The following is a 12410-nucleotide window of genomic DNA, read 5'->3' on the forward strand; positions in this document are numbered from 1 at the left end:
AATGGATACATGTGAACAAAAATAGGTGGGAACCCAGAAAAGTGGGAAAAACTATATTAATGGTGGTATTGTGGGTGGGAAAAATATTTCAAATTTTCTAAACACTGTAAAGTTAATTTTTTAAAAAATAAAATCGACTTTTTCATTGCAAAAGCACTGAAAACAACAATATGGGACATATTAGCAAGATTTTATTTAAATGGTAATACTCAATGATGGCAAAGGTGAGGGAAAGCATATTTCTCATAGAAGCAGGAGGATAAATTATCTCTGTGCTGAAGGGCAATTTGGTCACAAATATCAAAAACCTTAAATATTTTACATACCTTTTGACTTAGCAATTTCACGTTAGGCAATTTATGTAAGGAAATAATCTTGATTGTACACAAGTTGTGAGCTATAAGGATGTTTGCTCCCGCTCTATTTATATGAGTGATCCATTTAAAACAATCTAAATGCCAGCAAGAGGGCATTTGTTCCTTAACTGATGGTACCACCAGATAATGGAATACTATGCATCCGTTAACAAAAGATGTTCTAGGAGGATTTTTAATAACATGAAAAGATGGTCCCAATATATGCTTAAGTCAAAAAAAAAAACAAAAAACAGATGTCCAGTCAGCAGCATTTATAATACTGGTATATATCTCTCAAATTATCTTTCTGGGTTTTTTACATATACATATACTTATTTTTTATTTTTATTCCCCCTACCAAAAAAAAAAATAGTTTAAAGCAATGCTTGATTATAAAAATGTTAAAAAGCAGAAGCGGGCTTCCCTGGTGGCGCAATGGTTGAGAATCTGCCTGCCAATGCAGGGGACACAGGTTCGAGCCCTGGTCTGGGAAGATCCCACATGCCACGGAGCAACTAAGCCCGTGAGCCACAACTGCTGAGCCTGCGCGTCTGGAGCCTGTGCTCCACAACAAGAGAGGCCGCGATAATGAGAGGCCCGCGCACCGCGATGAAGAGTGGCCCCCGCTTGCCACAACTAGAGAAAGCCCTCGTGCAGAAACGAAGACCCAACACAGCCATAAATAAATAAATAAATAAATAAATGAATTAAAAAAAAAAAAAAAGCAGAAGCAAGGGGGAAAGGCATTCATGCTCCCACGGCCCAGAATAAACCAGGGTTGAACTCTGTGCTGTATTTACCCTGGTCTTTCCATCGTGCACTGGATGCTGTCTCATGGTGTTGGGCCCACAGCGTGGATTCCATTGTGTCACCCACGTTTTTCAAGTGACACTTTACCATAGTTGTTTCCCCATGTTCTAATAACTTTTTTTTTTTAAGGAGAAATAGAGAGGAGGACGTTGGGGAAGTGCTTGGCTTTGTGTTTGATGCAGCCAGACTTTAGAAAAGCCAGCCAGCCAATGTGTAAAGGTGAGCATTTTGCCCAGAACTGAAGGCAGACCAGACCCGGCCCTCAGCCCCTGAGCCCGGGCACTCTGAGCGGGCGGAACACAGCAGGGATGCCAATCATGGCTCCACATCTGGCTTCTTCCCACAAGGGGGAGAAGCAGAAACCACAGCATTTTTCTGAGAGGTCAAAGCAGATTGTTTCTCTCAGAGAAGCAGATTCCCCAGGCTGTGGCCCCTGGCAAATTTGGGGGATGTGGGGAGGGTCCTGAAGGCACCAGGCAACGAGTTGGATGTAGGGGGGGGCCTGGATTCAAATCCAGCAGTGGGACCCTGGACTAGTCACCTGCTTTCTATATACCATTTTTGCTTGTAAAGTGGGAATATAATAATATTAATAATAACCCACACCCTCTGAGCACATATGTGCCAGGCAACACTCCATGGAGTTTTGAAAGCTCCTGGCACACAGTAGGAGCTTAAAAGATGCTGGTGCCCACCTCTCCCCTTCCTGTCGTGTTACAAGGGGCCCCTCGGGACCCTCCCAGAGGGAGGAGCTGCCCACTTCCCCAGGCTCTCTGGTGGAACCTCTGGCCAAACCCCAGGGATGCTGGCTTTGTTCTCCTGTATAAACAAACAAGGTGGGGTTTTGCCTGTGGTGATGCAAGGCAGGGAGCTTTAGCCAGGCTTAGCCTCCTAATTAGGGCTGGTTTTGTTATTCAGCCTCAGACTGATCTTCTCAACTTCAATCTGGATTTGCTGAAATCTGACATGCGCTGTGATTTTGTCCACACCCCCATCTGAGAAGCATGATTGCAGAGGTAAACCCTCCCTGCTCCTCCTCTGGGCTCTGGGGCCCAGAGCTCCCTCGGGGGTCTTCTGGACCTGTTTGGGAAGGTCTAGTCTAACCAGTGCTCCTGGAGTATGGACTGCTATGTCACCAGACCCCTCTGGAAAATTTTCACTAAGGCTGGTGCGGGGAGGAGGTCTGAGGGCACAGAACAGGTGCAATGCCTTTCCCCAGCCCAGCGGGGAAAACATCTGCAGGTGAACCCTTGTGTGTTCCTGAATCCCGGAGGCTTCAGAAGTCACACTGGGATGACGGGGTTAAAAGGTTCCTCAGTCAGACACCTCTGGGCTTAGGCCTGCCATTTATTAGCTGTGTGACGCTGAGCAAGTTGCTTCAACTCTCTGGACCTCCATTTCCTCACCTGAAACACAGGACTAAGAGTGTGGCCCTATGAGGACAGATGTGTGAGGACCGCGTGGAAAAACTTAGCACTGAGTAGGTGCTCTGTGAACAGAGCTATTTCCCATCATTTGTTGATAGATGATGAAGCCGCTTTGTAGGCATGGGAGGAAAGGAATATTGCAGCCGAGTGTCCAAGGATCAAGACGTATTGTGTGCCCCGCCTCCCCCCAGCGCCTGGGATGGCACCTGGGGTATGCGCACGGGCACACTTCTGGCATGAGAAGCCCCTCCCCAGCTGGCTGCCCAAAGCAGGTGCGCTGGGTCTGGAAGGCAGGCCAATGTGATAGGCCGCCCCAGGGACCATTTCCAGAGCCGGCCGTTCTTCCCCTGAATGGGGAGCCAGTCTTCTCCTCTTTGTACAATACCTGCCTGCACCCCCTCTTCCCCCAATGCCTAACTCCTTCCAAAGAGACTCCCTATGAAGGAATGGGTGCCCTGATGATCAGATCTGGTACAGGAAGCCTTAGGTCAAGGCCAGTGAGAGGCAGCTGCTTACCTGGGGCAGGTCCTGTTTTAGTAATAGTGAAAAGTCCTCTCTGGGTTTTGGACATGAACCCGGCTCGGGCACAAACGTTGTTTGTCTGTTTGCAGCAAGAGACAGAGGCCTGGGGGAGAAAATAAGCACGGTGTGCTCAGTGTCTTGCCTTTCTTTGTCCTTGTTGTTGTGTCTGGACAAGGGGCACTTTGGGGTAAAAAAAAAAAAAACAAATTTAAACGTGTCTTCAGAAGATGAGCGGACGTGAGTGGAAAAGGTCACACTGGCTGTGCCTTCACCTTCACCCCAGCTGGAGTGGGGGAAGAGTTTGTCATCGCCAGCCAGTGTCTGGTGACCCAACACAACACAGAGGACGGTGCCCTGAACCAGCCGGCGGACCTGACTTCCGGGCTCGCTCCCCGCACACAGGGCAGGACATCCTGCTCAAACGGATTAATTTCTCTGAATTTGAGTTTTCTCGTCTGTAACATGGATCAGATAATCCCTGCTCGACTAGAGGCAGAGTGCTGTTGGGTTGGGGGTGGGGGACAGCCGGTCAACACAAATCATCTGTTTTTTTTAAAAAAGTGTGTAACGTTACACAGGCAAATTATTTTCATTATTTTTTCTACGATTTTCATTCTTTTCGGAACACTTAGTCCTGCATATCCCCACCCTGATTCCTCACTGCTCAAATAATCCTTCTATACGTGAGGGATTTAGGACATACAAAGAAATTGTGTAACTTAAGATTATGGTCAGATTTGTAAGCACTGTCTTGACTTTTCTGGGCTGACCAGAAATTTAGAATTTTGGTTGACCCAGGCAATATACATTAGAGAGTGTCCAGTGAGTTCAGAACTCTAAAAATAATTTTGGAAAAAAAAAAAAAAAAAAAAGAACCCTGAGATCATTCTTATGATGAATCATAAATATTTTAAAAGCTAATTTGCAGTCAGTCTCCTGTATTCATTAGATAAAAGATGCAATAAAAATTGTGCTTGCAATGGCTGGAATATTTACTGAACGAGTGAAACTATTTGCTGGGGCCAGGATGGCTTGATTTTCTGTGCTACTCCTTTGTCAAAAAAAATGTTTCTCGAGAAATGCAGATGGCATTTTGATTTTGTGTTGACAAAGGCGGAGGAATTTAGTTTTTCCCAGGGTCCTAACGGCCAGACTGCCTGCAGAGAGGGCAAACAAAAAGATCAGATGGACCAGGCTAATTACTGGACACGGGGAGAAGAGCCAGGATGCCAGAGAGGAAGTAATAACAGGTACCAAGGGACAGGCTTCCAATAGAGAAGCGGGGGATCGCAGTAAGCAAAGGTAGAGAGGTCTTGACAGCCTCAAAGCACAGTGTGGCTAACAGGATTACCGCATTTCTGCTCCTCGCCAGTTGACTCAACCATTGTTCTCCAGGTCTGAAAAAAGCCTCCTGTAGACAAAACACTACTTCAGCTTTATTCCTCGCCCAGACAGAAAAGCAACAGAAAAAGGGGGCATTTTTGTATACACTGAGTGTGTGTGTCGCTGGAAGATTTCACCATTAGACTAAGAAGAGTCAGCTCCACTGGCAGGTTAAAAAAGAATGAAGCAGATTTATTGTATTCCCATGGGAAAAAACAAATCCCAGATATAATTAAGTAGAAAATGCACGCGTACCGTGGATAGCATAATCCCAAAACCAAGGGAAGGACCAAGGGAGGAAGAGAATATGAACAATATTGCCCCTGGTTTTTGATGTTTGTTTGCAGAGCAGAATGATGAGGGACTTCCACTTTCTGGCTCATGGGTTTCTGTGATGTTCGAAGATATTTTATGATGAGGATGTATTATTTTCAGAGCCACATTAAAACAATAATGAACAAAAACCATGCAAAGTAAAATTGATCTGGTGGCAGAGTCCTGACATGGGGAACGGTCATTTCTTGATTAACAAAGGAAGTTATTCCTTTGGAGTCATAAACATTTATTGCATGATTACTGCATGCCAGGACCTGAGCTGGGCCTCGGAGATAGGAAGCCAGGGTGAAGGAGCAGTGCGCTGGGGAGGTGAAGGCGTGAAGCGCTAACACTACAGTGCCCTTCAGCGGCCCCCGGGGGGAAGCAGAGGGGGCGCTCACACGGAGACAGCCCGCACTTGGGTCTGTCTCCCAAGGAACCCGGCCCTCTCTCAGGAATGGCAACGGCGCAATGGCCAAGCACCTTCATTATCACTTGCCTGGACCAGACCTCGACCTCTCTTTTGTTAGCATGACAGCTTCCTAACTGGTTTTTCAAAATCCACCCTTAACCCACACTGTAGTCCATTCTCCACACAGCAACTGGAGGGGTCTTTTTTAAAAGGTACATCAGAAGACATCACTCCACACCTCCTATCCTCCTTCAAGGAGGGCTTCCCAGCACACAGAGAACAAAATTCGAACTCCCTCCTGGGGTCTTTAGGGCCTTGCATGAACTGGTCCCTGCCTATCTGTCTGGCCTTTCCTCGTCCCCTCTCCCCCGAGCCCCCCTAGTTCATTCTACTTTAGATACTTTAGGGTTTTTTGGCTGCACCACGCGTCTTACAGGATCTTAGTTCCCTGACCAGGGATTGAACAGGGGCCCACGGCAGTGAAAGCGCCGAGTCCTAACCACTGGACCACCAGAAAACTCCCTCTAGCTACCTTCTTACAGTTCCCCACGGACTAAGGTGTTTGCTGTCCCAGGACCTTTGCACATGCTCTTCCCCCAACTCTGGCTCTTCCCTCAATCCTTGAGTCTCAGTCTGAGGACCTTCTCTGACCACCCAGTCTAAAGTACATGGTATTGCCAACCTCCACACCCTACACATACTCTCTTTCTCAGGCTCTAACTGTTTGTCTCCCTCAGAGCTGGCCACAGGAATCATTTTGTTTGTCTGTCTCCTAGTTCTCGTCTTGAGTTCCCCACTGGAATCTAAGCTGTATCACTGGTCTGGCACAGAGCAGCCACAGGATTTATGAAGGGAAGCCCGGCAGGGCTGGAACATGGGGACTCTGCTCACTCCCCAGCTTTATACCTCGGCGCCCACCCGTGCTCACCGATGTGGGAACAGTCCCTTCAAGCTGGCTAACTTTGGGCAAGTCCCTTCCCCTCTCTGAGCCTCAGCTTCCTCTTCTGTAAATTGAGAATAAGAGAATCCACTTCCCGGGTTCTTGTGAGTATGAAATAAGTGAATACACGACTCTCAGAACAGCACATAGGCCATGAAAAGTGCCTCATCATATCATCATCATTCTTATTTTCAGGCTCTGATTACCCTGGGAGAAGAGTATCTAGAGCTATACTACCCCAAACAGTAGCCACTGGCCACATGTAGCTATTGAGCTCTGCAGACATGGCTGGTCCACATTCAGATGTGCTGCAAGTATAAAATATACACTGAATTTTAAGGACTTAATAGGAGGGAAAGAATGTAAAACATCTAATTAATAATTTTTATATTGATTAGATATTGCAATATCTCGAATATATTGGGTTAAATAGAATATATAATTAAAACTAATTTCACCTGTTTCTTTTTACTTTTAAATGTAGCTACTAGGAAAACTTAAATGACGTATGTGGCTCCGGTTATACTGATACTCCTTTTGGACCGTGCTGGCCTAGCAGGCACTTATATTGCTTTGAACATGTTATAATTGATTGGATTCATCGTAGAAGGTAGGCAGGATCTTTGTAGTCAGAAAAATAAATATTATTTATAAATATTATAAAAGAAAAAGGAAATTTAAAACTTAGAAGTATTCTAAGACCAAAATATTCTTAAATATGGCGTAATAATATTACTACCTTACATACAATTCATGTCTTAGGTATTTCAGAGTGTTTTCACATTTGTAGTCTCATATGCTTCTTATAATAACCCTGTAGGGCAAGTATAATTAATTCCCTTTTACAATTGAAACTCAAGAGGTAACGGGGCTTCCCTAAAGACAGTTCTACCAGTTTTCATGTATTGTAGAGTCCTCGTGCACCAGATATTGTGCTAGGTAAGCACTCAGCCTAGACTATCTCATTTAATGTTTGCATTAACACCATGGAGTAGACATATAACCCCACTTTACAGATCAATAAACTGAGTCCTGAAAGGTTAAGAGACTTGCCCAAAGCCATACACAGTTAGAAAATGGCAGAGTCGAGATTTGAACCTAAGTCTGTCTCTTACCTGTTAACCACACCATTCTGCCTCATTGACTACAAAGTGATGGGAAATGGCGAACCACTGCTGTTAAAAAACCCAATTTTCTGATATGGAAAGACAGAAGTTTATTTTCCCTGTAAGAATATAATAGTGTCTGCAGATAAAGTGGTATGTAATATAATCATTGTTACAGATGAGAAAACCGTCCCAGAAAGCTTATGTGATAGGAGTAATTGCAGTAAGTATTTTCCTGGGCAGTGGTCTTCCCACTGTTCCATACTGACCTCTGTGTTGCCCACATTTTTCTCTGGGTTCTGCAAATTCCCTATGAGAGTTTTGCCCAGCCTCGTGTAGCCATTGGGTAGTCAGCAAATGCTAACTGGCTTACCAATTGCAGTAAATGCTATTCCCCAAAGCTCCCCCCTTCCTTTCTTTTATTTTAGTAAACCATTAATTCAATATATATTTAAGAAGCATAGGCAGTGTTCTTACATTGTAATGGTTTGGTGCGGGAGTTTCAAATTTGAGAACTTTCGCGAATCTTGGCAACTGGAACATGCTGGAACAGGAATTACTGAAGTCTTTCTTCGAAACAAAATGTGATGGTATAGTGTACGCGTTAGCTGCGGGGTATTTAGAGACGATGGTGTCCAATCGGGCACACTGTGAAGAGAAAGTCAAAGGAATCCACATCATCACGTATCTTATGGCTCCGAAGGACAGATGTCAAAAAGATGGTGCCCAGCACCAGGTCTAAAAACATTTTATAAAAGGTGAAACCCTGGCAGGTAACAATGATAAAATGACCTTGGGCTTTGAGAATTTGCTCTTGGAAAATGCAAGTTCAGACCTGTGTTAACTTCTGTAAACTAACTCTAATTATTCATCTTATGTTTGGGACTTGGCAAAGATAATTCTTCCATAAAAGCATTTCCACCCAATCTCATTTCAGGCCACTTATACTTGACTCATCAGCTGGTGGGTGATTTATATGATGGGACGCTTTAGACTTGCTTCTTCCAACCTTGGTTTTCCTTTGAGTAAAACCCTCACTTTTTGTTTCTAAGTTTAAATAATCCAAATTTCCTAAATAACAAGTTTGCTTCTAACATCTTGAAGGTACGAGGCTCCATAGGGCTTGCCTCCCACCCACACCTCCTATCCACCACCTAATCACTGATTTCATAAAACTCTACGATATTTTTGCTGTTTCAACAGAAACCAATCCTACTCCTTCCAGGAAGCCATGATAAACTATTTTCAGTTAAAAAAACAAACAGAATCAATGTTTGCCAAATGAACAGGGACAAAAGCTATAAAAACTAGGCGATAACATCACCTTACCCTGGGATAGTATGGCAAGTATTGAAGTCTGATAAGACAACAACAAAAAAATTTCATTATTTTATGGTTAAAAGCTTGAGAACATTGCCCTGGGTTTCCTCCACTTGACAGGGGTCAACAAACAAGCACAGAAAGTGGGGGAGGTGTGGGAAGGCATTAGCCCCTCGCCCGACTTCACTCTGTACGAGGCGGCAATGGTTCTCACCATCTGGTTCATGGACCACCAGTAATGTGGGTGGATGTGCCACCAGAAGCAGGAGTGTTCTTTCCAGAGTCTCAGCTGTCCTGAGTCTAACCTGGGTTCGAGTCCCAGCTCCACCTCCTCCTAACTGTAAGGATTCATTGATGTTCCCAGAAGTAAGGTCACCCCAGCCTTGGACTCACTTTACCTTTGCATTTGAGGCAATAGTTAACCCAGTACTTTGCAGGGGATGTTGCACTGGATCCTCATGACAACCCTGGGTCGAGGATATTATGATTATCCCCACTTTACAGATGAGGACACTGAACTTCCTCAGCTAGCGAAGTGTTGGAACCAACATTCTCGCCTCCATGAGAGGATATGGATCAGATACCCATTCTGAAGAAGAATGAACCAAGAGGAGTCACAGCAATGTGTTCGCATCTACAAGATGAACAGCTGATAAATGCCTGTGGGAGGTGTTAGTTCTGGAAGAATCACTACCCGAAATCTGCTGTGCCCAACAGGGCAGACACATCTCTGCTCTTTCCTTCTAACTTCCACAGAAGAAGGGTGGCAAGGTCAGACCTTCCTTGGTGCTGCCATTTGTAGTGTGTCTATCCTGAGTCACCCAACAGAGTGGGCAAAGCGTGTTCTTCTAAAGCGCTAGTTCCCAAAGTGTGTTCCTTGGCCTTCCAGGTCTGTGAGATAAGGTTGTGTTGGTGGTAGCGGCAGCAGGGAGAGAGTTTCAGGGTCAAATAAATTTGAGAAATTTCACACCATGTTCCCATTTTGAAGATTCATAACACACGTTGGTGTAGTAAATGCTCTGGGAAGGTCTGCAATAAAGAAACCTCTCTAGCTTTGGGTTTTTTTCTTTTAAAAAAAGACTGGGACTTAGTTGCAGCATGCAGGGACTTAGTTGCAGCATGCAGGATCTTCATTGTGGCATGTTTAGTTGCAGTGTGTAAGCTCTTAGTTGCAGCACGTGGACTCCTTAGTTGCAGCATGCATGTGGGATCCAGTTCCCGGACCAGGGATTGAACCCAGGCCCCCTGCATTGGGAGTGCAGAGTCTTACCCACTGGACTACCAGGGAAGTCCCATGTCTAGCTTTGTTTAAACAGCCTTTCCCAACCTTCCTCCATCATAGAATCTTTTGGCTTAAGATACCTACTAACATAATCTTTGGGAAAAACTGTTCTAAAAAATTCCTATTCGAGGCAAAGTTTCATAAAGCATTGCAGTAGAATTAGTCTGAGTCTAGCCGAAGTTGGCAGTCACTCACCAACCCTCCCCGCCCCTTGGCTTTCTTTTCATTGCCAGGCCTCTGGTCTCCAATTTGGCCACATGCTGGCATTTATGAACCTCTCTCCAGCTCTTCCAGAGCCACTGCTGCCACCAAACAAATACAGAAAGGCTATGGACACCTCCTCCCACCTGCCCCATTTAACTTCCTAGTCCGTCCCGTGAATAATTCTGGAGCAAAGCTTTGGAATACAGTCGTGAAGCTCTTCAGATGATTTGAATTTAGGCGGATGACAGGTCCTCTCAGAAGGCTGGGTGCTGTCGCTCCAATAGTCATCAGGAAGCTTTTAAAACGTGTTGACCCACAGAGTCTTTTGGTCAGCCTCACCCAGGGAGGCACACTCCTGCTGGCCGTACTAGCTCCAGTAAGGCAGACCTTTCTCTGATGGGGACTACTTTTAATTCCCTCAGGGAATTGGGATCCGGAAACAAGAGGCACTGAATGTGAAAGGCAGCAAAAGAAGGGGCGGAGGAATGAAATTCTCGTCCAATTTGGGAAGGAACTAGGCGAGATGTGGGGATCTCCTGACAGACTTCCACCAACCACTTAAAGTCCCTTCCCAAGGATATAGGAACTTATGTGTTTGTAAACATAAATAGAAACCCCCATATCCATCACAGCGGGGAGAGGAAGACTGAACAACTCATCTTCTGCCTTCTTTTGGGTTTGGTCTGAATTTTTTAAAGACCTGATTAGATCCTGTCATGCACAGAGTTTCCCTTGGACCCCTTCTTCTCCAGGCGGCCCAACCTCGTCATTTGGAAAGTTACTACGTGTAAAGCCTAGCAGGGAATTGATGGTGTGCTCTGATTCAGTGCCTTCTCTGGCACCAGGCAGGAATGGGCAGTGCCACTATTTGGCAACGTCTCAGAGAGAAAACCTAGGTGCTGCAGGAAGTCTTGTTTGTGACTCAGGTGGTGACAATCATAACATTCAACATGTTTATAATGCTCTGCAGTTTCAAAGACTATTTTACTCATTGCAACGTCAATTTGCCCATCGCCTCCAGGGAGTCTCCACTCGATGAGGCAACTGGGACACGGAGGGTGACGTGCTTGAGGTCACATCGAGAACCCACAGCTGAGTCAAGATTGGGTCTTAAGTCCTGTCTCCTGTGCCAGGCCATCGTGAGATGGCACTTCTTTTGCAGATCGCTTTGGAGTCTCTTTACTCTCAGGGCTTGGGACAGAAGGAGAAGTAGAGGCGTGGTTATTCTGTGAACTCACTGGGGGCATGTGCAGCCTCAATGTCTTTGTTAATAAGGAGTTAACTCCAAAGTCGGTTTTCTCCTTGAGTATTCAACCCTGCCAAGCTTGAATTCCAATAAGTGGCTGCATTCAGTGTGTCTTAAATGGTCTCTTTGTCTGTGGTTTTTAAAAAAAAAAAAAAAATCAATTCCAGTGTCAGGTATCGTAATACATTTTTGCAAGAGATTATTATAACTTTTAAAGGGACAGACGGCATATGTGTTTTGTTAATGCTGGAGTTTGGGTTTGCTTTCTTTTTCACTTTCCTCCCTCAGCTAGTCTTACCCTACTTTGACCCTTTCCCCTTGTTATATCTATTTTTCTTGCCAACTGATAGATGTTCAAATAAAGACTATCCTTGCCCAGGTCTGGTCAGAGACACCGGAACTTCATTTAGCTACTTGACAGTTGTAGCCTTCCACAAAGATAAAGATCCACATCTTACAAAGGAGAGAAATGGGGAGGAGAGGAATATCACTAAATTACCGGCCTGCTGCCTGTTTTCTTTTTGGTCCCATCAGATTTCTCAGTAACTCGAATAACCCAGTTAGATTAAGCAGTGTAAAAAGTCCTATTAGGGCAAGATGTATAATAATAACTGTTTTCCTGGTTTGCCTAAAAATCTCAAGAAAACATTTGTAAGTCCATTCCACACTGACAAAATTGGTTTTGAATGATCAGGTTCTGAATATTCTTCTAGCTTCTCTTCCCACTCTGGCAACGCGTAGCAGTGGGGAAAAAAATTCCTTAAAGACATAGGCTCCAGTTTACCTGCATGAAATTTGAGGAGGCAATTACTCTCCTAATTAGAACCACGGGCCTTTGGAGAGAAGGGACCAGTTGTCCAATGTATGATTATGCAATGAATGAAGGAAAGTACCGAGCAGTTAATGTTCAGAGAAGGGGTTCTCACCACAGAGGGAAAAGTACATGTCCCTTTCTTAGACAACGACACACTGTCAAACACAGGCGACTGGTGAATGACGTTGTAGAACCCAGGACCTGGGATATCATCCTGAAAGGGAAGAGAACGTAGTGTCATTGGGATACTTTCAATTCCATGGTGCTTTTCTG

General features: G+C 45.0%; 1 protein-coding gene across 1 annotated transcript in view; it reads right to left on the reverse strand.

Moving 5' to 3' along the window:
* STPG1 (sperm tail PG-rich repeat containing 1) overlaps nucleotides 1-12410 on the reverse strand; it is a 52002-nt gene that overhangs the window by 12031 nt on the left and 27561 nt on the right. The window contains exons 5-7 of the mRNA XM_059895738.1: nucleotides 12250-12351; nucleotides 7749-7919; nucleotides 3110-3218 (exon numbers count right to left, since the gene is read on the reverse strand). Coding sequence (XP_059751721.1) covers nucleotides 3110-3218; nucleotides 7749-7919; nucleotides 12250-12351 — 382 coding nt within the window. The remainder of the gene's footprint in view (nucleotides 1-3109; nucleotides 3219-7748; nucleotides 7920-12249; nucleotides 12352-12410) is intronic.

The sequence above is a fragment of the Balaenoptera ricei genome, chromosome 1, assembly GCF_028023285.1.
Source record: "Balaenoptera ricei isolate mBalRic1 chromosome 1, mBalRic1.hap2, whole genome shotgun sequence".
Classification (NCBI taxonomy): Eukaryota; Metazoa; Chordata; class Mammalia; order Artiodactyla; family Balaenopteridae; genus Balaenoptera; species Balaenoptera ricei.